We start from the raw sequence: 27,381 nt of genomic DNA on the forward strand, positions 1-27,381 counted from the left end.
TTTCTCTCACGTATCCCAGTTAATCCAGTAAAAGCTCAGGCTTTCCTGAAGTGTGTTTCAGACCTGGAGTCTTCAGGGGTAATCATGCCAGTTCCTCTTCTGGAACAAGGTTTGGGGTTTTATTCAAATCTATTCTTTGTCCCAAAGAAGGAAAATGTATTCAGACCAGTTCTGGATCTGAAAATTTTGAATCGTTATGTAAGAGTACCAACTTTCAAGATGGTGACTATAAGGACTATTCTGCCTTTTGTTCAGCAAGGACATTATATGTCCACAATAGACTTGCAGGATGCATACCTTCATATTCTGATTAATCCAGAACATTATCAATTTCTGAGATTCTTTTTTCTAGACGAGCATTACCAATTTGTTGCTCTTCCATTTGGCATAGCAACAGCTCCAAGAATCTTTTTAAAGGTTATGGGTGCCCTACTCTCAGTAATCAGAGAACAGGGTATTGCAGTGTTTCCTTATTGGACGATATCTTGGTACTAGCTCAGTCTTTACGTTCTGCAGAATCTCACACAAATCAACTAGTGTTGTTTCTTCTGAAACATGGTTAGAGGATCAATTTACCAAAGAGTTTCTTGATTCCTCAGACAAGGGTCACCTTTTTAGGCTTCCAGATAGATTCAGTGTCCATGACTCTGTCTCTAACAGACAAGAGACGTTTAAAATTGGTTGCAGCCTGCCGGCACCTTCAGTCTCAGTCTTTCCCTTCAGTGGCTATGTGCATGGAAGTTTTAGGTCTCATGACTGCAGCATCGGATGCGATCCCCTTTGCTCGTTTTCACATGAGACCTCTTCAGCTTTGTATGCTGAATCAATGGTGCAGGGATTATACAAAGATATCACAATTAATATCCTTAAATCCCAATGTACGACTCTCTCTGACATGGTGGATAGATCACCATTGTTTAGTTCAAGGGGCTTCTTTTGTTCGGCCAACCTGGACTGTGATCACAATAAATGTGAGTCTCTCAGGTTGGGGAGCTGTTTGGGGATCTCTGACAGCACAAGGGGTTTGGAAATCTCAAGAGGCGAGATTACCATTAAATATTTTAGAACTCCGTGCAATTCTCAGAGGTCTTCAGTTGTGGCCTCTTTTAAAGAGAGAACCGTTCATTTGTTTTCAGACAGACAATATCACAACAGTGGCATATGTCAATCATCAGGGTGGGACTCACAGTCCCCAAGCTATAAAAGAAGTATCTCAAATACTTGTTTGGGCGGAATCCAGCTCCTGTCTAATCTCTGCGGTGCATATCCCAGGTGTAGACAATTGGGAAGCGGATTATATCATCCGCCAGACTTTACATCCAGGGGAGTGGTCTCTCCATCCAGATGTGTTTTCTCAGTTTGTTCAGATGTGGGGTCTTGCAGAGATATATCTCATGGCCTCTCATCTAAACAAGAAACTTCCCAGATACCTGTCCAGGTCCAGGGATGTTCAGGCGGAAGCAGTGGATGCGCTGACACTTCTTTGGCGTTATCATCCTGCTTACATCTTCCCGCCTCTAGTTCTCCTTCCAAGAGTGATTTCCAAAATCATCATGGAACAATAATTTGTGTTGCTGGTGGCGCCAGCATGGCCACACAGGTTTTGGTATGCGTATCTGGTTCAGATGTCCAGTTGCCAGCCTTGGCCACTTTCGTTACGGCCAGACCTACTATCTCAAGGTCCGTTTTTCCATCAGGATCTCAAATCATTAAATTTGAAAGTATGGAAATTGAACGCTTAGTTCTAAGTCATAGAGGTTTCTCTGACTCAGTGATTAATACTATGTTACAAGCTCGTAAATCTGTCTCTAGAAAGATTTATTATAGAGTTTGGAAGACTTACATTTCATGGTGTTCTTCTCATAAATTTTCTTGGCATTCTTTTAGAATTCCTAGAATTTTACAGTTTCTTCAGGATGGTTTGTATAAGGTTTTGTCTGCAAGTTCCTTTAAAGGACAAATCTCTGCTCTTTCTGTTTTATTTCACAGAAAGATTGCTATACTTCCTGATATACAGTGTTTTGTACAGGCTTTAGTTCGTATTAAGCCTGTCATTAAATCAATTTCTCCTCATTGGAATCTTAATTTGGTGCTTTACAGGCTCCTCTAGTTGAGCCTATGCATTCTTTGGGCATTAAACTACTCTCTTGGAAAGTGTTGTTCCTTTTGGCCATCTCTTCTGCTAGAAGAGTTTCTGAGCTGTCTGCTCTTTCTTGTGAATCTCCTTTTCTGATTTTTCATCAGGATAAGGCGGTTTTGCGGACTTCTTTTGAATTTTTTCCTAAGGTTGTGAATTCTAACAACATTAGTAGAGAAATTGTTGTCCCTTCCTTGTCTCCTAATCCTAAGAATCCTTTGGAAAGATCCTTACATTCTTTGGATGTGGTGAGAGCTTTTGATTCTTCAAGCTTATTTGGAGTCGGGTCAAGCCCCGCCTCATAGAATTACAGCTCATTCTACTAGATCAGTCTCCACTTTGTGGGCTTTTAAGAATGAAGCTTCAGTTGATCAGATTTGCAAAGCAGCAACTTGGTCCTCTTTGCATACTTTTACTAAATTCTACCGTTTTGATGTATTTGCTTCTTCGGAAGCAGTTTTTGGTAGAAAAGTTCTTCAGGCAGCTGTTTCAGTTTGATTCTTCTGCTTTTGATCTAAGTTTTTTTCTTTCAAATGGAAATAAACTTATTTTTTTGGGTTGTGGACTAATTTTTTCAGCGGTATATGGCTGTTTTTATTTTATTCCCTCCCTCTCTAGTGACTCTTGAGTGGAAGACTCCACATCTTGGGTATTGATATCCCATATGTCACTAGCTCATGGACTCTTGCCAATTACATGAAAGAAAACATAATTTATATATATATAAGAGTCCATGAGGCCCACCCTTTTTATGGTGGTTATGATTTTTTGTATGAAGCACAATTATTTCCAAATTTCCTTTGTTGATGCTTTCTACTCCTTTCTTTATCACCCCACTGCTTGGCTATTCGTTAAACTGAATTGTGGGTGTGGTGAGCGGTGTATTTATAGGCATTTTGAGGTTTGGGAAACTTTGCCCCTCCTGGTAGGATTGTATATCCCATATGTCACTAGCTCATGGACTCTTGCCAATATGAAAGAAATGAATTTATCAGGTAAGTTCTTACATAAATTATGTTTTTTTACCAAACCTTTTTCTTAGGCCTAGATTTAGAGTTGGGCGGTAGCCGTCAAAACCAGCGTTAGAGGCTCTTAACGCTGGCTTTTACCGCCCTCTGGTATTTGGAGCCAGTCATTAAAGGGTCTAACGCTCACTTTCCAGCCGCGACTTTTCCATACCGCAGATCCCCTTACGTCAATTGCGTATCCTATCTTTTCAATGGGATCTTTCTAACGCTGGTATTTAGAGTCGTGGCTGAAGTGAGCGTTAGAAATCTAACGACAAAACTCCAGCCGCAGAAAAAAGTCAGTAGTTAAGAGCTTTCTGGGCTAACGCCGGTTTATAAAGCTCTTAACTACTGTGCTCTAAAGTACACTAACACCCATAAACTACCTATGCACCCATAAACCAAGGTCCCCCCACATCGCCGCCACTATATTTAAATTTTTTAACCCCTAATCTGCCGCTCTGTACACCGCCGCCAACTACGTTATCCCTATGTACCCCTAATCTGCTGCCCCTAACACCGCCGACCCCTATATTATATTTATTAACCCCTAATCTGCCCCCCACAACGTCGCCGCCAGCTACCTACAATAATTAACCCCTAATCTGCCGACCGGAGCTCACCGCTAGTATAATAAATGTATTAACCCCTAATCCGCCTCACTCCCGCCTCAATAACCCTATAATAAATAGTATTAACCCCTAATCTGCCCTCCCTAACATCGCCGACAGCTAACTTCAAGTATTAACCCCTAATCTGCCGATCGGAGCTCACCGCTACTCTAATAAATTGTTTAACCCCTTAAGCTAATTCTAACACTAACACCCCCCTACGTTAAATATAATTTTTATCTAACGAAATAAATTAAGTCTTATTAAATAAATTATTCCTATTTAAATCTAAATACTTACCTGTAAAATAAATCCTAATATAGCTACAATATAAATTATAATTATATCTTAGCTATTTTAGGATTAATATTTATTTTACAGGCAACTTTGTAATTATTTTAACCAGGTACAATAGCTATTAAATAGTTAATAACTATTTAATAGCTACCTAGTTAAAATAATTACAAAATTACCTGTAAAATAAATCCTAACCTAAGTTACAATTAAACCTAACACTACACTATCAATAAATTAATTAAATAAACTACCTACAATTATCTACAATTAAACCTAACACTACACTATCAATAAATAAATTAAATACAATTCCTACAAGTAAATACAATTAAATAAACTAACTAAAGTACAAAAAATAAAAAAGAACTAAGTTACAAAAAATAAAAAAATATTTACAAACATTAGAAAAAAATTACAACAATTTTAAACTAATTAGACCTACTCTAAGCCCCCTAATAAAATAACAAAGACCCCCAAAATAAAAAATGCCCTACCCTATTCTAAATTACAAAAGTTCAAAGCTCTTTTACCTTACCAGCCCTTAAAAGGGACCTTTGCGGGGCATGCCCCAAAGAATTCAGCTCTTTTGCCTGTAAAAAAAACATACAATACCCCCCCAACATTACAACCCACCACCCACATACCCCTAATCTAACCCAAACCCCCTTAAATAAACCTAACACTAAGCCCCTGAAGATCTTCCTACCTTGTCTTCACCATGCCAGGTATCACCTGATCGTTCCAGGCTCCGAAATCTTCATCCAAGCCCAAGCGGGGGCTAGACATCCATCATCCGGCTGAAGTCTTCTATCAAGCGACGGCTGAAGAAGTCCAGAAGAGGCTCCAAAGTCTTCATCCTATTCGGGAAGAAGAGTAGATCCGGACCGGCAACCATCTTCTTCCAAGCGGCATCTTCTATCTTCATCCAATGACGACCGGCTCCATCTTGAAGACCTCCACCGCGGACCCATCTTCTTCTTCCGACGACTTCCCGACGAATGACGGTTCCTTTAAGGGATGTCATCCAAGATGGCGTCCCTCGAATTCCGATTGGCTGATAGGATTCTATCAGCCAATCGGAATTAAGGTAGGAAAATTCTGATTGGCTGATGGAATCAGCCAATCAGAATCAAGTTCAATCCGATTGGCTGATTCAATCAGCCAATCAGATTGAGCTCGCATTCTATTGGCTGTTCCGATCAGCCAATAGAATGCAAGCTCAATCTGATTGGCTGATCGGATCAGCCAATCAGCTTGAACTTGATTCTGATTGGCTGATTCCATCAGCCAATCAGAATTTTCCTACCTTAATTCCGATTGGCTGATCGAATCCTATCAGCCAATCGGAATTCGAGGGACGCCATCTTGGATGACGTCCCTTAAAGGAACCGTCATTCGTCGGGACGTCGTCGGAAGAAGAAGATGGGTCCGCGGTGGAGGTCTTCAAGATGGAGCCGGTCGTCATTGGATGAATATAGAAGATGCCGCTTGGAAGAAGATGGTTGCCGGTCCGGATCTACTCTTCTTCCCTGATAGGATGAAGACTTTGGAGCCTCTTCTGGACTTCTTCAGCCGTCGCTTGATAAAAGACTTCAGCCAGATGATGGATGTCTAGCCCCCGCTTGGGCTTGGATGAAGATTTGCAGTGATCCGGAAGGGGTGGAGCTTTGATACACCTGCTCCAGGTCGGCGTTCAGGTGAACGCATGAGGGAAAAACTACCCCTAAGCTCATAGCCACATAGCCCGCAAAAGTTTGCTGCTTTTCTGGGGTTGTTATTTCAGTGGCGATACGGGGTGCTATTATTCGCACCTGAGCTGGAGAAACCTACACGGCCGTTTATGGCCTGCGGCTATACCGCATCGTACCTGTTGTCCTAGACGCGGAAGAAAGATGGCTAGAGACAGGGGGCAATAACCGGAGAGAGCGAACATTGCTTGTTAAACATCTCTGTTTGCAAGATCAGCCAGCAATAGTTGTTCCCCTGGTGGAAAACTTACTGCAAGTACTGCAGAGGACGTACTCACTGAGTACACATCCCCTAGGTGGGGCGAGTGGAGGACGGAGCTCCCGACGACCGGAGACAGTTGAAGTTCACGCCCCAGATCCATCACCGGGCTAAAGGTACAAGACGGGGCTCCCCGATACCAGTGAGGCTGTTCCGTTGAAGTAAAGCGCTGTCGACGTTTAGAGACAGTGAGCACATCACTACTGAGGCGTTTGTATGGAAGGAAGGAGCTGCTGACACCCGGAGGGATCCGAGCTTCATGATCTAACCTTACAGAAAACGCCCAGCTTCAGGAACAATAGCGCTATACCTGGGTGCGGGAGCATCCAGGCACAGGTGTTATTTGGGTCTTGCTTTGCCAAAACTAGCTTATGCAGAGTTACGCCTGGGCACAAGGTAACCTGATGGAGAAATAATGGAAAATGACAGCCCGCTGGAAACAACTTAATGAGCCTTTTGGAGCGCAAGTATTGACATTGTATTTATTTTCTCCCTCTCTATAACGGGATATTCTATAGTTGCCTTTGATGAATGTCCTGGGATATAAACTCTAAAGTGTGGTGCAGTGACATTGATACTGGTATTATACATGTCTAAAGAGGAGGACTTAATGCCGCTAAACTAAGCAATACAAAGGCAAGGTGCCTGGCAGCATTGATGTAGATGTGTTGAACATTTAAAGTGGACTGATTTTTCCCAGTAGATATTCGAAAACTGCTAGAAATTGTTTTCTTTTGCTGTTTTTTTTTGTGTGGTTTGTTTTCTATTGGTTGGGGAAAAAGTATGTTGCATATCAACTGTGGAAATGTTTAGGTTGTTCTAAAGAGATAGGAAGAGAGGAGAGGGGAAAAGAACAAAAAAAAAGAGAGAGTCATATTATGTTGCTGTCTTTTTCCAATATAGCTAGATAAAGAGAGTTGAATCTATGTTGTAATATTTTTCTAATGTTTGTAAATATTTTTTTATTTTTTGTAACTTAGTTCTTTTTTATTTTTTGTACTTTAGTTAGTTTATTTAATTGTATTTATTTGTAGGTATTGTATGTAATTAATTTATTGATAGTGTAGTGTTAGGTTTAATTGTAGATAATTGTAGGTATTTTATTTAATTAATTTATTGATAGTGTAGTGTTAGGTTTAATTGTAGATAATTGTAGGTATTTTATTTAATTAATTTATTGCTAGTGTAGTGTTAGGTTTAATTGTAACTTAGGTTAGGATTTATTTTACAGGTAATTTTGTAATTATTTTAACTAGGTAACTATTAAATAGTTATTAACTATTTAATAGCTATTGTACCTGGTTAATATAAATACAAAGTTGCCTGTAAAATAAATATTAATCCTAAAATAGCTACAATATAATTATAATTTATATTGTAGCTATTTCTCCAACATAGGTGTGTCCGGTCCACGGCGTCATCCTTACTTGTGGGATATTCTCTTCCCCAACAGGAAATGGCAAAGAGCCCAGCAAAGCTGGTCACATGATCCCTCCTAGGCTCCGCCTTCCCCAGTCATTCTCTTTGCCGTTGTACAGGCAACATCTCCACGGAGATGGCTTAGAGTTTTTTAGTGTTTAACTGTAGTTTTTATTATTCAATCAAGAGTTTGTTATTTTAAAATAGTGCTGGTATGTACTATTTACTCTGAAACAGAAAAGAGATGAAGATTTCTGTTTGTAAGAGGAAAATGATTTTAGCAACCGTTACTAAAATCGATGGCTGTTCCACACAGGACTGTTGAGAGGAATTAACTTCAGTTGGGGGAACAGTGAGCAGACTTTTGCTGCTTGAGGTATGACACATTCTAACAAGACGATGTAATGCTGGAAGCTGTCATTTTCCCTATGGGATCCGGTAAGCCATTTTATTACAGACAGTAAATAAGGGCTTCACAAGGGCTTTTTAAGACTGTAGACATTTTCTGGGCTAAATCGATTTATATATAAACATATTTTATACTCCATAGCCTTGAGGAATTATTTTAATCTTGGGAATTTTGTAAAATAACCGGCAGGCACTGTATTGGACACCTTATTCTCTAGGGGCTTTCCCTAATCATAGGCAGAGTCTCATTTTCGCGCCTGTATTGCGCACTTGTTTTTGAGAAGCATGACATGCAGATGCATGTGTGAGGAGCTCTGATACATAGAAAAGAATTTCTGAAGGCGTCATTTGGTATCGTATTCCCCTTTGGGCTTGGTTGGGTCTCAGCAAAGCAGATACCAGGGACTGTAAAGGGGTTAAATATAAAAACGGCTCCGGTTCCGTTATTTTAAGGGTTAAAGCTTCCAAATTTGGTGTGCAATACTTTTAAGGCTTTAAGACACTGTGGTGAAATTTTGGTGAATTTTGAACAATTCCTTCATACTTTTTCGCAATTGCAGTAATAAAGTGTGTTCAGTTTAAAATTTAAAGTGACAGTAACGGTTTTATTTTAAAACGTTTTTTGTACTTTGTTATCAAGTTTATGCCTGTTTAACATGTCTGAACTGCCAGATAGACTGTGTTCTGAATGTGGGGAAGCCAAGGTCCCTTCTTGGAGAAAATGATGCCCAAGATGATTCCTCAAGTGAGGGGAGTAAGCATGGTACTGCATCATCCCCTCCTTCGTCTACACCAGTCTTGCCCACACAAGAGGCCCCTAGTACATCTAGCGCGCCAATACTCCTTACTATGCAACAATTAATTCTATCAAAAACATTTTAGCCAAAATGCCCACTTATCAGCGAAAGCGCGACTGCTCTGTTTTAGAAAATACTGAAGAGCATGAGGACGCTGATGATATTGTTTCTGAAGGGCCCCTACACCAGTCTGAGGGGGCCAGGGAGGTTTTGTCTGAGGGAGAAATTTCAGATTCAGGGAAAATTTCTCAACAAGCTGAACCTGATGTGATTACATTTAAATTTAAGTTGGAACATCTCCGCGCTCTGCTTAAGGAGGTGTTATCCACTCTGGATGATTGTGAGAATTTGGTCATCCCAGAGAAACTATGTAAAATGGACAAGTTCCTAGAGGTCCCGGGGCCCCCCGAAGCTTTTCCTATACCCAAGCGGGTGGCGGACATTGTAAATAAAGAATGGGAAAGGCCCGGTATACCTTTCGTTCCTCCCCCATATTTAAAAAATTGTTTCCTATGGTCGACCCCAGAAAGGACTTATGGCAGACAGTCCCCAAGGTCGAGGGGGCGGTTTCTACTCTAAACAAACGCACCACTATACCCATAGAAGATAGTTGTGCTTTCAAAGATCCTATGGATAAAAAATTAGAAGGTTTGCTTAAAAAGATGTTTGTTCAGCAAGGTTACCTTCTACAACCAATTTCATGCATTGTCCCTGTCACTACAGCCGCGTGTTTCTGGTTCGATGAGCTAGAAAAGGCGATCACTAGTAATTCTCCTTCTTATGAGGAGATTATGGACAGAATCCGTGCTCTCAAATTGGCTAATTCTTTCACCCTAGACGCCACTTTGCAATTGGCTAGGTTAGCGGCGAAAAATTCTGGGTTTGCTATTGTGGCGCGCAGAGCGCTTTGGTTAAAATCTTGGTCAGCGGATGCGTCTTCCAAGAACAAATTGCTTAACATTCCTTTCAAGGGGAAAACGCTGTTTGGCCCTGACTTGAAAGAGATTATCTCTGATATCACTGGGGGCAAGGGCCACGCCCTTCCTCAGGATAGGTCTTTCAAGGCCAAAAATAAACCTAATTTTCGTCCCTTTCGTAGAAACGGACCAGCCCCAAGTGCTACGTCCTCTAAGCAAGAGGGTAATACTTCTCAAGCCAAGCCAGCCTGGAGACCAATGCAAGGCTGGAACAAGGGAAAGCAGGCCAAGAAACCTGCCACTGCTACCAAGACAGCATGAGATGTTGGCCCCCGATCCGGGACCGGATCTGGTGGGGGGCAGACTCTCTCTCTTCGCTCAGGCTTGGGCAAGAGATGTTCTGGATCCTTGGGCGCTAGAAATAGTCTCCCAAGGTTATCTTCTGGAATTCAAAGGGCTTCCCCAAGGGGGAGGTTCCACAGGTCTCAATTGTCTTCAGACCACATAAAAAAACAGGCATTCTTACATTGTGTAGAAGACCTGTTAAAAATGGGAGTGATTCATCCTGTTCCATTAGGAGAACAAGGGATGGGGTTCTACTCCAATCTGTTCGTAGTTCCCAAAAAAGAGGGAACGTTCAGACCAATCTTAGATCTCAAGATCCTAAACAAGTTTCTCAAGGTTCCATCGTTCAAAATGGAAACCATTCGAACAATTCTTCCTTCCATCCAGGAAGGTCAATTCATGACCACGGTGGATTTAAAGGATGCGTATCTACATATTCCTATCCACAAGGAACATCATCGGTTCCTAAGGTTCGCATTCCTGGACAAGCATTACCAGTTCGTGGCACTTCCGTTCGGATTAGCCACTGCTCCAAGGATTTTCACAAAGGTACTAGGGTCCCTTCTAGCGGTGCTAAGACCAAGGGGCATTGCAGTAGTACCTTACTTGGACGACATTCTGATTCAAGCGTCGTCCCTTCCTCTAGCAAAGGCTCACACGGACATTGTCCTGGCCTTTCTCAGATCTCACGGATGGAAAGTGAACGTAGAAAAGAGTTCTCTATCTCCGTCAACGAGGGTTCCCTTCTTGGGAACAATAATAGACTCCTTAGAAATGAGGATTTTTCTGACAGAGGCCAGAAAAACAAAACTTCTAAACTCTTGTCAAATACTTCATTCCGTTCCTCTTCCTTCCATAGCGCAGTGCATGGAAGTAATAGGTTTGATGGTAGCGGCAATGGACATAGTTCCTTTTGCGCGCATTCATCTAAGACCATTACAACTGTGCATGCTCAGTCAGTGGAATGGGGACTATACAGACTTGTCTCCGACGATACAAGTAAATCAGAGGACCAGAGATTCACTCCGTTGGTGGCTGTCCCTGGACAATCTGTCACAGGGGATGAGCTTCCGCAGACCAGAGTGGGTCATTGTCACGACCGACGCCAGTCTGATGGGCTGGGGCGCGGTCTGGGGACCCCTGAAAGCTCAGGGTCTTTGGTCTCGGGAAGAATCTCTTCTACCGATAAATATTCTGGAACTGAGAGCGATACTCAATGCTCTCAAGGCTTGGCCTCAGCTAGCAAAGGCCAAGTTTCATACGGTTTCAATCAGACAACATGACGACTGTTGCGTACATCAACCATCAGGGGGGAACAAGGAGTTCCCTGGCGATGGAAGAAGTGACCAAAATCATTCAATGGGCGGAGACTCACTCCTGCCACTTGTCTGCAATCCACATCCCAGGAGTGGAAAATTGGGAAGCGGATTTTCTGAGTCGTCAGACATTACATCCGGGGGAGTGGGAACTCCATCCGGAAATCTTTGCCCACATTACTCAACTGTGGGGCATTCCAGACATGGATCTGATGGCCTCTCGTCAGAACTTCAAGGTTCCTTGCTACGGGTCCAGATCCAGGGATCCCAAGGCGACTCTAGTAGATGCACTAGTAGCACCTTGGACCTTCAAACTAGCTTATGTATTCCCGCCGTTTCCTCTCATCCCCAGGCTGGTAGCCAGGATCAATCAGGAGAGGGCATCGGTGATCTTGATAGCTCCTGCGTGGCCACGCAGGACTTGGTATGCAGACCTGGTGAATATGTCATCGGCTCCACCATGGAAGCTACCTTTGAGACGAGACCTTCTTGTTCAGGGTCCGTTCGAACATCCGAATCTGATTTCACTCCAACTGACTGCTTGGAGATTGAACGCTTGATCTTATCAAAGCGAGGGTTCTCAGATTCTGTTATTGATACTCTTGTTCAGGCCAGAAAGCCTGTAACTAGAAAAATTTACCACAAAATATGGAAAAAAATATATCTGTTGGTGTGAATCTAAAGGATTCCCTTGGGACAAGGTAAAAATTCCTAAGATTCTATCCTTTCTTCAAGAAGGATTGGAGAAAGGATTATCTGCAAGTTCCTTGAAGGGACAGATTTCTGCCTTGTCTGTGTTACTTCACAAAAAGCTGGCAGCTGTGCCAGATGTTCAAGCCTTTGTTCAGGCTCTGTTTAGAATCAAGCCTGTTTACAAACCTTTGACTCCTCCTTGGAGTCTCAATTTAGTTCTTTCAGTTCTTCAGGGGGTTCCGTTTGAACCCTTACATTCCGTTGATATTAAGTTATTATCTTGGAAAGTTTTGTTTTTGGTTGCAATTTCTTCTGCTAGAAGAGTTTCAGAATTATCTGCTCTGCAGTGTTCTCCTCCTTATCTGGTGTTCCATGCAGATAAGGTGGTTTTACGTACTAAACCTGGTTTTCTTCCGAAAGTTGTTTCTAACAAAAACATTAACCAGGAGATAGTCGTGCCTTCTTTGTGTCCGAATCCAGTTTCAAAGAAGGAACGTTTGTTGCACAATTTGGATGTTGTTCGCGCTCTAAAATTCTATTTAGATGCTACAAAGGATTTTAGACAAACATCTTCCTTGTTTGTTGTTTATTCTGGTAAAAGGAGAGGTCAAAAAGCAACTTCTACCTCTCTCTCTTTTTGGATTAAAAGCATCATCAGATTGGCTTATGAGACTGCCGGACGGCAGCCTCCTGAAAGAATCACAGCTCATTCCACTAGGGCTGTGGCTTCCACATGGGCCTTCAAGAACGAGGCTTCTGTTGATCAGATATGTAAGGCAGCGACTTGGTCTTCACTGCACACTTTTACCAAATTTTACAAGTTTGATACTTTTTGCTTCTTCTGAGGCTATTTTTGGGAGAAAGGTTTTGCAAGCCGTGGTGCCTTCCATTTAGGTGACCTGATTTGCTCCCTCCCTTCATCCGTGTCCTAAAGCTTTGGTATTGGTTCCCACAAGTAAGGATGACGCCGTGGACCGGACACACCTATGTTGGAGAAAACAGAATTTATGTTTACCTGATAAATTACTTTCTCCAACGGTGTGTCCGGTCCACGGCCCGCCCTGGTTTTTTAATCAGGTCTGATAATTTATTTTCTTTAACTACAGTCACCACGGTATCATATGATTTCTCCTATGCAAATATTCCTCCTTTACGTCGGTCGAATGACTGGGGAAGGCGGAGCCTAGGAGGGATCATGTGACCAGCTTTGCTGGGCTCTTTGCCATTTCCTGTTGGGGAAGAGAATATCCCACAAGTAAGGATGACGCCGTGGACCGGACACACCGTTGGAGAAAGTAATTTATCAGGTAAACATAAATTCTGTTATTAGGGTTTATTTTACAGGTAAGTATTTAGCTTTAAATAGGAATAATTTATTTAATAAGATTTAATTTATTTCGTTAGATAAAAATTATATTTAACTTAGGGGGGTGTTAGTGTTAGGGTTAGACTTAGCTTTAGGGGTTAAAAAATATATTAGAATAGCGGTGAGCTCCGGTCGGCAGATTAGGGGTTAATGTTTGAAGTTAGGTGTCGGCGATGTTAGGGAGGGCAGATTAGGGGTTAATACTATTTATTATAGGGTTATTGAGGCGGGAGTGAGGCAGATTAGGGGTTAATACATTTATTATAGTAGCGGTGCGGTTCGGGTTAATAAGTGTAGGTAAGGTAGCGGCGACGTTGGGGGGGCAGATTAGGGGTTAATAAATATTATGTAGGTGTCGGCGATGTTAGGGGCAGCAGATTAGGGGTACATAGGGATAATGTAGCTGGCGGCGGTGTACGGAGCGGCAGATTAGTGGTTAAAAAAAATTTAATAGAGTGGTGGCGATGTGGGGGGGCCTCGGTTTAGGGGTACATAGGTAGTTTATGGGTGTTAGTGTACTTTAGAGCACAGTAGTTAAGAGCTTTATGAACCGGCGTTAGCCCAGAAAGCTCTTAACTACTGGTTTTTTTCTGCGGCTGGAGTTTTGTCGTTAGATTTCTAACGCTCACTTCAGCCACGACTCTAAATACCGGCGTTAGAAAGATCCCATTGAAAAGATAGGATACCCAATTGACGTAAGGGGATCTGCGGTATGGAAAAGTCGCAGCTGGAAAGTGAGCGTTAGACCCTTTCCTGACTGACTCCAAATACCAGAGGGCGGTAAAAACCAGCGTTAGGAGCCTCTAACGCTGGTTTTCACGGCTACCGCCCAACTCTAAATCTAGCCGTTAATTTCCATTATGTGGAAACAAGTTAAAGCCCCTACTATAGCTCAATAGATAGATAGAATGCACAATATAATTCACTTAGAAGAACTTCACTATATGAGAACAATGCGAAGAGAGTTTTTCGTTGAGTTACGTTTTATCTGGGAAGACTATTTTTAACAAGGGCTGAATTTTGCTGAATATGTGGTATAATATGTGGTATAAGGTCTAATAATTGGTAATTCTAACTGATGACTTTTCTCTTTCTTTTTCTTCTGTTCTATATTCTCCTCTTTCTTTCTTATCTTTTCAAATGACAGTAAATTGGCAGAGTTAGTATAACAACCTTGAATGATTCAGATTAATAATTTGTATAAGACAATATATTGTACTCTGACTTTTATGTTTATGTATATTTGCTATTTCTGGTATTTTTATACGTTTAAAAAAAATAAAATAATACTATGTATAGTTAATAATTTTCCTACATAAGCTGTAAAATTCCTTTTGAAAAGTGCAAGTTGTGGGGCTTCTGTAAAATTTGTTTCTACTTATTGTGTTTCAAGTTACTTGTTATACCAGCTGTTTAAAATGCATGGGAAATTGTTCCTTTCTGTATATTTTTGTTTCTGCTTATTGAAACCACATCCCAATACAATAGGCTGATCTTGTAGGGAGAGCGTGCCTTGTTATCTTATCTGTCTAATTAATTACACAAAGTCCTCCTTATTTTTTTTATTACTGTTTACTCAAATGCCAAAACCTAGAGATAGCAATGGAAAATGAACATCTCGTTACATCCCCCCCCCCCCCCATTTATATTATCTAAATCTGTTAAGAGATGTTCAGTATAGGTGGGGATACAATAGTGAAAATCAGCTATTTCAAATGAAAAAATAAAGGAAAAGGAGCTGTTGGTAAGCAATTTACTACACTCCAGTAGGTAAATTGGTTCATTGGGAATACATTAAAGGGGACAAAATATAAGAGTTCACTGTCCCTTTAAACTCTGAATTTCATTCCTTATAAAATGATTATGTCTAATTTAAAAATAAACTTTACAATGCACTTCATTGTTATTTTACCTGCCTTTTCCTGTTATTTAACTCTGCAAATTATAGTGTTTCCCCTCCCCTCTTAGAGGCTGGAGTGCAGAAACCTGACCCTTCTGCATGCTGCAGAGTGATTGGTTGATATCAGCAGGAGCTTCTTTATATCTGTCTCTAATTGGCCACATAAAAGGAAGTAAGACAAACAACACCAGATGCTTTTAAATTGGTGTGTCTCAGGCCCACAAAATAATGCACATTATTGACTGCTCTTTAAACTATTTATTTAGTATGCAGAGCTTTTGCAGTAAGTGATTTGTAATGCATAAATAAAAAATGACTTTATTGTCTTTTAAAGTATGGCGACTTTTACCTTATTGTACGCAGTGATTGGTTAGCCCAGAGCACAAGCTTATTTACATACATTATTTCTCCACTAGGCTTTTCAAAGAGTGAATCTCTGAGCAGCTCTTGATTTGCAAAACCTTGTAGATTGTTCTAACAAAATGGCAATTGTTATATTTAAAAAATCTTTAATTTGCCGTGCATTTTATAATTGCTTTTTAAAGCTGTAAGTTTAATCTTCCTATAATGTAAATTGTAAACACCTTATAAATAATTTCCAATGTTTGAACCGCAGTTTATTTCCAAACCTTTGCAACATCACATGTTTATTTAAAGGGACATAATACTCACATGCTAAATAACGTGAAAGTGATGCAGTATAACTGTAAAAAGCTGACTGGAAAATATCACCTGAGCATCTCTATGTAAAAAAGAAAGATGTTTTACCTCACAATTTCCTCAGCTCACCAGAGTAAGTGTTCTGTAATAAGTTATACTCAGCTGCTGCCCAGCTACAGGTAAAAAAAAAAAAAAAAAAGGAAGGAAGAAATGAACAGCAGCCAATCAGCATCAGCAGTGCAGGTGTCATGAACTCTTTTACTGTGATCTCATGAGAGTTTATAGTAAACTACTGTACTGAATAGGGAAATAATACGAGTATGTACGAAGCGCGCTCCCTTGCCGTTCCTGGGACAGGCATACTGATTTGCTGCTTGAAGTCCTTTACAATGGGGTGTTAATACTTAGGACATTTTGAGGTAAAATATCTTTCTTTTTTACATAGAGATGTTCAGGAGAAATTTTCTAGTTAGCTTTTTACAGCTATGCTGCATCACTTTCAAGTGTTTCAACATTTGGGTATCGTGTCCCTTTAATTCGATTTTTAATTTATAAATATTCCAGAAAAATGCGTTTTTTATTTTCATCATAGCGTTTTTGTTTCATTGGGTGTGATCCATATGTTCTTCACTACAATACAATTCATTCTCTCCCTGCCCAGCTTTTATGACAAGAAAGCTGCTATTCATGAAGCCATGTGCGATAATATTGACACCCGGACAGTCATGGAGGAAATGAGGTCTCTAGTTAGTCATTCAAATTCGTACATAGCCTCAAAGAAAGTAGCTAAACAGCTGCCCAACAGAATGCTGCTGAGAAGTATTAGTTCATACCTTACCTACATGCTAAAGGTAAGTGCTTCTAAAAATGGGATTTAGCCTCATCTGCATTACACAAAGTAGCAGATAAAAAGTATATACTGTGCTGTCATTTAAACAGGGCGATTTTCTTTTTGTATGTAGAAATGTTTAGTAAAATCTGGTTAAGTTTATCTTGAAACTAATATAGCTTTGTCACTGTACGTTGCTCTAAGTCTCTTTATTAGATAATATTAGCAGGAAGTACACAAGCTAATGAGCACTATCTGCCAATGAGTACTAGCAGGAAGTTACCTATGAGCCAATGAGCATTAGCAGGAAGTCACCTATAAGCTAATGATCATTAGTAGGAAGTACCTAAGAGCTAATGATCATTAGTAGGAAGTACCTATGAACCAATGAACATTAGCAGGAAGTACCCATCAGCCAACAAGCATTGCCAGAAAGTAACCATCAGTCAATAAACATCAGCAGGAAGTACCTATAACCCAGTGGGCATCAGCAGGAAGTACCTATGTGCCAGTGAGCATCAGCAGTACGTAACTATGAACCAATTGCATCTATGGAATGTACATTGTAGCCAATAAACATTAGAAGGAAGTTGCTATATGCCAAAAAAATTAGCAGGAAGTACCTATGAGCCAATAAAATCAGTAGGAAGTACATATGAGCCAGTGAGCATCTGTAGGAAGTATTCATCAGCCAATAAACATTAGCAGGAAGCGCATATGATTATGAACAATAGCCCATGACATCTGCTAAAATGCACAGGCACATATTACTGTATATCTGCATGAAAATAAAAGCCCTGTGACGACATGACCAGGCTGCTTGTTTGGGTACATGATTTTTATTATAAATATGTGTACACTGATGTTTCTTACTGTATTAACACAATGATGGTTAAATTGTCATATTTTGTTACTTATAAACCGGAGTTTTCTTTTTAACCTTCTCTCTCGTTTTTTATCTCCTCGCTTATCACTGCTGTCTTTACCCTGGACCATCCATCTTTTTATCCCAATTTATTTGCTTACGTTGTGTTAAATTCCATTTAACCCCTTTCTCTTTATCTACATTTGCTTTTACTTTCACTCCCTACTTATTTCTCCTTTATTCTTACTTTTCACAGGGAGTATAAAATATATGGGAAATTGAACTTCTGTGTTAATTTTTGCTTGTTGAAACCACAACCTTTTTAAATGGGCTGAGAGTGCAGGGAGAACAGATATCCTTAGCTTATCTTTCTTTCTATACACAAAAGACCTACCTTTTTTCTGTCTGTATACAATAAAGCCAGTACTTATAGAGAGCAACTGAAAATGAACATTTTAGTGCCTATCTATTCCACACCCATCTTGAGTGGGATTTCTATTGTAGCCTCTTGTTTACATATATTTTTCTATAGCCAACACTGCAGCACTGAAATTTCCAGTATAGGCAACAGGCACACGTGGCTATTTCAAATGACAAAATAAAGGTAAACTAGCCAAAATTGTAAAATGGCTCTTTGACAATTCATTAAAGGGGAGAAATGTTTAAAATACATTGGCCATTTAAACACACAGCTAAAGTCTAGCTCTGAAACAGCACCTTTTTGCAAGATCTGAGCAGGTCAAGGACAGTTAGTCAGTTATGAGCAGTATACACCTGTAGTTGCCAATCAGCATCTAAGTTCTGCTCAGAAATGTGTTGCATCTTTAAGTGGGACTTAAAGGGAGATGAAACCCACATTTTTTCTTTCATGTATTAGAAAGAGCATGTCATTTTAAACAACTTTCTAATTTACTCCTATTATCTCATTGTCTTTATTCTCTTGATATCCTTTGCTGAAAAGCATATCTAGATAGGCTCAGTAGCTGCTGATTGGTGGCTGCACATAGATGCCTCGTGCTTACCTGAGTTCATTGCTATTTCTTCAACAAAGGATATCTAAAGAATAAAGCAAATTAGATAATAGAAGTAAATTGGAATGTTGTTTAAAATGATATTCTCTACCTGAATCATAAAATAAATGTTTTGGGGTTTAGTGTCCCTTTAAAATATGTGTTTAATCCCTTTGCAGAGATTAAACATATAGTTCACAAGTAGCACTATTGCTAATGGTAAGGAATTAAAGGGTTTTCTTTCATTAGAATGTCCCTTTACCACTCCTACTTTTCCCTGGCTAGGAAAATAAATTGATTTTGAAATATCTCTGCTAGAAAATGCTCTAACACAAACGATTCCCCTTTGCCTGAGATGTATTGGCCTTTTCTTCCCCTGCACATTATGAGGTTCTTTTTATGGCATGCCAAAAATCTAAACCAACCCCGCAGCTGTCCTTCAGTAATATCCCTTATCTACAGAAGACGGCTGTCTTATGTATAGTTACAAAATCCTTAGAAGCTGTAGTTTATTCTCTATTCTCGGGTATTGATTTACAGACCTTTATAAATATTTTATATACATTCCTTTAAGTAACGTTAATGCACACGTGAAGAGCGCTCCATCACCGGCTGAGCACAAATCTGCTTGTCACAGTACATAATTAGAATGTTGTTTATTCAAAATAAATAAATAATGTTCAGTGTGTGCTCAATAGCAATACTTGTACTACACCAATAACTGACACATGGAGTGGTTTTGTAAAGATATTTCATAGCTGCATGAGTCATAAAAACAATATAAATGTCTTTTCTCTACTGAATATAGAATGTATTAACCTATATACTGAGAAGTTATTAAACATGGCTAGTCAGACTGCACTGCCAGGGGTTTTAAAGCAACATTCGAAAGATAAAAAATAATGGAACTTTGGCTTTAGAATAGTTTTATGAATAACTTTGTAATATACTCTAATATTTGTACCTCTACCTGACAAGTGTATTCATAGTGTGTATGCGTCAGAGTTTGAGTAATTTCCTTGATCAGCGTTAAGTAGATCGCAGAAGACGCTGATCTAGGTTAAATATAACGGTGTATAAGTGTAAAGTAACATTTTAATTATGATACCTTACAAAGTGCCAGATTATGAGTGGCGCGCTAACAGTTACGTGCGAGCGAAAAGGGGTTTATCACAGCTGTTTGTGAACATTGAGTGTAGTGCTTGTATTGCAAGTTAAAAGTAAACACGATCGCTTGAGCGCAATTGAAGGTAATGCTTGTCAGGATAGCGCATCCTCAGAGCTCTGGTTAATTGTTTCGAGAAATAAAAAAGTGTCACAAAACATCAAAAATACATTGAAAAGTACAATTACACTCATAATAACACAATCTAATAAATTATATTTAAAAAAAATTTATTTCATGTAATTAGCAAGAGTCCATGAGCTAGTGACGTATGGGATATACATTCCTACTAGGAGGGGGCAAAGTTTCCCAAACCTCAAAATGCCTATAAATACACCCCTCACCACACCCACAAATCAGTTTTACAAACTTTGCCTCCTATGGAGGTGGTGAAGTAAGTTTGTGCTAGATTCTACGTTGATATGCGCTCCGCTGCAGGTTGGAGCCCGGTTTTCCTCTCAGCGTGCAGTGAATGTCAGAGGGATGTGAGGAGAGTATTGCCTATTTGAATGCAGTGATCTCCTTCTACGGGGTCTATTTCATAGGTTCTCTGTTATCGGTCGTAGAGATTCATCTCTTACCTCCCTTTTCAGATCGACGATATACTCTTATATATATACCATTACCTCTGCTGATTTTCGTTTCAGTACTGGTTTGGCTTTCTACAAAAATGTAGATGAGTGTCCTGGGGTAAGTAAGTCTTATTTTCTGTGACACTCTAAGCTATGGTTGGGCACTTTTTTAATAAAGTTCAGTCAGTTTCATATTTGGGATAATGCACTTGAATCAATTATTTTTCTTACCTTAAAAATTTGACTTTTTTCCCTGTGGGCTGTTAGGCTCGCGGGGGGCTGAAAATGCTTCATTGTATTGCGTCATTCTTGGCGCGGACTTTTTTGGCGCAAAAAAATCTTTCTGTTTCCGGCGTCATACGCGTCGCCGGAAGTTACGTAATTTTTGACGTTCTTTTGCGCCAAAGATGTCGGCGTTCGGACGTGGCGTCATTTTGGCGCCAAAAGCATTTAGGCGCCAAATAATGTGGGCGTCTTATTTGGCGCTAAAAAAATATGGGCGTCGCTTTTTGTCTCCACATTATTTAAGTCTCATTTTTCTTTGCTTCTGTTGCTAGAAGCTTGTTCCTTGGCATTTTTTCCCATTCCTGAAACTGTCATTTAAGGAATTTGATCAATTTTTGCTTTACATGTTGTTTTTTCTCTTACATATTGCAAGATGTCTCACGTTGCATCTGAGTCAGAAGATACTTCAGCAAAATCGCTGTCTGATGATGGAACTACCAAAGCTAAGTGTATCTGCTGTAAACTTTTGGTAGCTGTTCCTCCAGCTGTTGTTTGTATTAATTGTCATGACAAACTTGTTAATGCAGATAATATTTCCTTTAGTAATGTACCATTACCTGTTGCAGTTCCATCAACATCTAATGTTCAGAATGTTCCTGATAACATAAGAGATTTTGTTTCTGAATCCATCAAGAAGGCTATGTCTGTTATTCCTCCTTCTAGTAAACATAAAAAAATCTTTTAAAACTTCTCTTTATACAGATGAATTTTTAAATGAACATCATTCTGATTCTAATGACTCTTCTGGTTCAGAGGATTCTGTCTCAGAGGTTGATGCTGATAAATCTTCATATTTATTTAAAATGGAATTTATTCGTTCTTTACTTAAAGAAGTACTAATTGCTTTAGAAATTGAGGATTCTGGTCCTCTTGATACTAAATCTAAACGTTTAGATAAGGTCTTTAAATCTCCTGTGGTTATTCCAGAAGTTTTTCCTGTTCCTGGTGCTATTTCTGAAGTAATTTCCAGAGAATGGAATAATTTGGGTAATTCATTTACTCCTTCTAAACGTTTTAAGCAATTATATCCTGTGCCGTCTGACAGATTAGAATTTTGGGACAAAATCCCTAAAGTTGATGGGGCTATTTCTACCCTTGCTAAACGTACTACTATTCCTACGTCAGATGGTACTTCCTTTAAGGATCCTTTAGATAGGAAAATTGAATCCTTTCTAAGAAAAGCTTATCTGTGTTCAGGTAATCTTCTTAGACCTGCTATATCATTGGCTGATGTTGCTGCAGCTTCAACTTTTTGGTTGAAACTTTAGCGCAACAAGTAACAGATCATGATTCTCATAATATTATTATTCTTCTTCAACATGCTAATAATTTTATCTGTGATGCCATTTTTGATATTATCAGAGTTGATGTCAGGTTTATGTCTCTAGCTATTTAGCTAGAAGAGCTTTATGGCTTAAAACTTGGAATGCTGATATGTCTTCTAAATCGACTCTACTTTCCATTTCTTTCCAGGGTAACAAATTATTTGGTTCTCAGTTTGGATTCTATTATCTCAACTGTTACTGGTGGGAAAGGAACTTTTTACCACAGGATAAAAAATCTAAGGGTAAAAACAGGGCTAATAATCGTTTTCGTTCCTTTCGTTTCAACAAAGAACAAAAGCCTGATCCTTCATCCTCAGGAGCAGTTTCAGTTTGGAAACCATCTCCAGTCTGGAATAAATCCAAGCCTTCTAGAAAAGCAAAGCCAGCTTCTAAGTTCCACATGAAGGTGCGGCCCTCATTCCAGCTCAGCTGGTAGGGGCAGGTTACGTTTTTTTCAAAGAAATTTGGATCAATTCTGTTCACAATCTTGGATTCAGAACATTGTTTCAGAAGGGTACAGAATTGGTTTCAAGAGAAGACCACCTGCAAAGAGATTTTTTCTTTCCCGTGTCCCAGTAAATCCAGTGAAAGCTCAAGCATTTCTGAAATGTGTTTCAGATCTAGAGTTGGCTGGAGTAATTATGGCCAGTTCCAGTTCTGGAACAGGGGCTGGGGTTTATTCAAATCTCTTCATTGTACCAAAGAAGGGAGAATTCCTTCAGACCAGTTCTGGATCTAAAAATATTGAATCGTTATGTAAGGATACCAACGTTCAAAATGGTAACTGTAAGGACTATCTTGCCTTTTGTTCAGCAAGGGGCATTATATGTCCACAATAGATTACAGGGATGCATATCTTGCATATTCCGATTCATCCAGATCATTATCAGTTCCTGAGATTCTCTTTTCTGGACAAGCATTACCAGTTTGTGGCTCTGCCGTTTGGCCTAGCTACAGCTCCAAGAATTTTTACAAAGGTTCTCGGTGCCCTTCTGTCTGTAATCAGAGAACAGGGTATTGTGGTATTTCCTTATTTGGACGATATCTTGGTACTTGCTCAGTCTTTACATTTAGCAGAATCTCATACGAATCAACTTGTGTTGTTTCTTCAAGATCATGGTTGGAGGATCAATTCACTAAAAAGTTCATTGATTCCTCAGACAAGGGTAACCTTTCTGGGTTTCCAGATAGATTCAGCGTCCATGACTCTGTCTTTGACAGACAAGAGACGTCTAAAATTGATTTCAGCTTGTCGAAACCTTCAGTCACAATCATTCCCTTCGGTAGCCTTATGCATGGAAATTCTAGGTCTTATGACTGCTGCATCGGACGCGATCCCCTTGCTCGTTTTCACATGCGACCTCTTCAGCTCTGTATGCTGAATCAATGGTGCAGGTATTACACAAATATATCTCAATTAATATCTTTAAAACCGATTGTACGACACTCTCTAACGTGGTGGACAGATCACCATCGTTTATATTCAGGGGGCTTCTTTTGTTCTTCCGACCTGGACTGTATTTCAACAGATGCAAGTCTTACAGGTTGGGGAGCTGTGTGGGGATCTCTGACGGCACAAGGAGTTTGGGAATCTCAGGAGGTGAGATTACCGATCAATATTTTGGAACTCCGTGCAATTTTCAGAGCGCTTCAGTCTTGGCCTCTTCTGAAGAGAGAATCGTTCATTTGTTTTCAGACAGACAATGTCACAACTGTGGCATACATCAATCATCAAGGAGGGACTCACAGTCCTCTGGCTATGAAAGAAGTATCTCGAATTCTGGTTTGGGGCGGAATCCAGCTCCTGTCTAATCTCTGCGGTTCATATCCCAGGTATAGACAATTGGGAAGCGGATTATCTCAGTCGCCAAACGTTGCATCGGGCGAATGGTCTCTTCACCCAGAGGTATTTCTTCAGATTGTTTCAAATGTGGGAGCTTCCAGAAATAGATCTGATGGCGTCTCATCTAAACAAGAAACTTCCCAGGTATCTGTCCAGATCCCGGGATCCTCAGGCGGAAGCAGTGGATGCATTATCACTTCCTTGGAAGTATCATCCTGCCTATATCTTTCCGCCTCTAGTTCTTCTTCCAAGAGTAATCTCCAAGATTCTGAAGGAATGCTCGTTTGTTCTGCTGGTAGCTCCGGCATGGCCTCACAGGTTTTGGTATGCGGATCTTGTCCAGATGGCCTCTTGCCATCCGTGGGCTCTTCCGCTAAGACCAGACCTTCTGTCGCAAGGTCCTTTTTTCCATCAGGATCTCAAATCCTTAAATTTAAAGGTATGGAGATTGAACGCTTGATTCTTGGTCAAAGAGGTTTCTCTGACTCTGTGATTAATACTATGTTACAGGCTCGTAAATCTGTATCTAGAGAGATATATTATAGAGTCTGGAAGACTTATATTTCTTGGTGTCTTTCTCATCATTTTTCTTGGCATTCTTTTAGAATTCCAAGAATTTTACAGTTTCTTCAGGGATGGTTTAGATAAAGGTTTATCGCAAGTTCTTTGAAAGGACAAATCTCTGCTCTTTTCTGTTCTTTTTCACAGAAATATTGCTAATCTTCCTGATATTTATTGTTTTGTGCATTTGGTTCGTATAAAACCTGTCATTAAGTCAATTTCTCCTCCTTGGAGTTTGAATTTGGTTCTGGGGGCTCTTCAAGCTCCTCCTTTTGAACCCATGCATTCATTGGACATTAAATTACTTTCTTGGAAAGTTTTGTTCCTTTGGCGATCTCTTCTGCCAGAAGAGTCTCCTGAATTATCTGCTCTTTCTTGTGAGTCTCCTTTTCTGATTTTTCATCACGGATAAGGCGGTGTGTTGCGACCTTCTTTTGAATTTTTTACCTAAGGTTGTGAATTCCAACAACATTAGTAGGAGAAATTGTGGTTCCCTCATTATGTTCCTAATCCTAAGAATTCTAAGGAGAAATCGTTGCATTCTTGGATGTTGTTAGAGCTTTGAAATATTATGTTGAAGCTACTAAGTCTTTCCGAAAGACTTCTAGTCTATTTGTTATCTTTTCCGGTTCTAGAAAAGGCCAGAAAGCTTCTGCCATTTCTTTGGCATCTTGGTTGAAATCTTTAATTCATTCATGCCTATGTCGAGTCGGGTAAAACTCCGCCTCAAAGGATTACAGCTCATTTCTACTAGGTCAGTTTCTACTCCTGGGCGTTTAGTGAATGAAGCTTCGGTTGATCAAGATTTGCAAAGGCAGCAACTTGGTCCTCTTTGCATACTTTTACTAAATTCTACCATTTTGATGTATTTTCATCTTCTGAAGCAGTTTTTGGTAGAAAAGTACTTCAGGCAGCGGTTTCAGTTTGAATCTTCTGTTTATGTTTTTCATTAAACTTTATTTTGGGTGTGGATTATTTCAGCAGGAATTGGCTGTCTTTATTTTATCCCTCCCTCTCTAGTGACTCTTTGCGTGGAAAGATCCACATCTTGGGTATTCATTATCCCATACGTCACTAGCTTCATGGACTCTTGCTAATTACATGAAAGGAAAACTATAATTTATGTAAGACTTACCTGATAAATTCATTTCTTTCATATTAGCAAGAGTCCATGAGGCCCTCCCTTTTTTTGTGGTGGTTATGATTTTTTTGTATAAAGCACAATTATTCCAATTCCTTATTTTATATGGTTTCGCACTTTTTCTTATCACCCCACTTCTTGGCTATTCGTTAAACTGATTTGTGGGTGTGGTGGAGGGGTGTATTTGTTAGGCATTTTGAGGTTTGGGGAAACTTTTGCCCCTCCTGGTAGGAATGTATATCCCATACGTCACTAGCTCATGGACTCTTGCTAATATGAAAGAAATGAATTTATCAGGTAAGTTCTTACATAAATTATATTATTGCACTGAAAAGTTATATATATATATATATATATATATAATATGTTTTATGTGTATTTATTACTGAGCCTATATATGCATATAAACAATCACATTATACGGTGCGTGTGTGTGTGTATGTGTATATATATATATATATATATATATATTATAATCAAAGTATTTTAAAATACATATTCTTATATATGTCTGTATATCTATACCTATATAATATCATCTGCATATATATGTATAGATATATATTTTACCAAAATACCATCAGATATATGTAAAAAAAAAAATGTATTTACAAATAAACAGAACATATTCTGCTATGTGAAGAACATGGGAATGTGAAATATTCATATTTTCATGTCAGGTTAGCACATTTGAGAATACGCGATCTGGTTTGAGCGGCGAAGTAGGGTGTTGGCTTTTTCCCCACTTTTTTTGCTCCATTGACTTCTATGGGGGAATTCATGAATGCTTGCGCAAAATCCTAACTTTGGCTATGGTTCAATTTGTAATACAAACGCTTCCTGATGTACGCAAAAAGCTTACTTCTAGCAGAGTTGGCACAGAAGCTGGATCGTTAATACCGCTCCACTCGTAATCTGGCCCAAAGTTATTTATAAAGTTATACAGGACCAGATAGCCCCGGTATTACCAATTACATAGCTACTGTCTTTTTCTACACATAACTATGAATCAAATCAACATGGGACTGGAAGATAGTAAAAATGTGATATTTTAAATGAAATGTGACATACAGATTCAGTAGACAGCAGACAGCATTGTGATTTGACATATTCTGCCGCCCCGGTGGTCACTCCCCCTGCTACATACTAGCATTTGTTTTTCTAGTATTACTTTGTGGTTACATTCATAAGTTGCATATTTTTTGTTCATAATTAGATAGTTTCCTAACTATCTGTGAAATTGAAACAAATCTTTTGCTGTGATTTCTAAAATAATTTTACCTCATTGTGTCACAAATATTAAACTGTTTTTCACTTAAGAGTTTAACAAATTAAACTGACTTTGGGACTTTTTTTGGGGTGTAAAGGTTACTTGCTTTGCCGTGGAAATATACCCCTCGTAAATAGTGGTCCACACATGTTACAGTATCTGAGTTAGCTGTATGTTTCCTAGATATTTGGTGCTATTGAAGGAGAGGAGCTATTGGATTCCCCGTGGGTGGAAGTGCGCAGAATGCAAATGTAAGTTTTGTATATTTCACACTTGCTATATGTGTTCTCAACTGCTATGTTTCTGTCTGTTAAAGTCTAAAAGAATATAAAATAAGAAACTAATAAAGACTTAAATTCAAAACAAATGAGAAATTTGCATTATAATGTTATAAGGGTATTACCTCTAAGTATATTGGGGATAAGTGCTATGCTAGTCCTTCTTGTTTGTTGTGTGTGTGTATGTGTTTGTTTGTCATATATTACTGTTAGACATCTCCACTACCTGATCTTGTAGATTCTTGTTTTTGTTTGTTTTGCTCTGTGCATATATTACTGTTAGATATCTCCACTAACTGATCTTGTAGATTCTTGTTTGTGTGTGTGTGTTTGTTTTGTCATGTGCATATATTACTG

The 27,381-nt window shown here is 39.4% G+C and overlaps 1 protein-coding gene across 1 annotated transcript in view; it reads left to right on the forward strand.

Annotated features, from left to right (window-relative positions):
- The window catches only part of CARS1 (cysteinyl-tRNA synthetase 1), a 163,495-nt gene that overhangs the window by 88,433 nt on the left and 47,681 nt on the right, over positions 1-27,381 (forward strand). The window contains 3 exon segments of the mRNA XM_053720430.1: positions 16,542-16,731; positions 26,930-26,954; positions 26,957-26,997. Coding sequence (XP_053576405.1) covers positions 16,542-16,731; positions 26,930-26,954; positions 26,957-26,997 — 256 coding nt within the window.

The sequence above is a fragment of the Bombina bombina genome, chromosome 7 (genome assembly GCF_027579735.1).
Source record: "Bombina bombina isolate aBomBom1 chromosome 7, aBomBom1.pri, whole genome shotgun sequence".
NCBI lineage: Eukaryota > Metazoa > Chordata > Amphibia > Anura > Bombinatoridae > Bombina > Bombina bombina.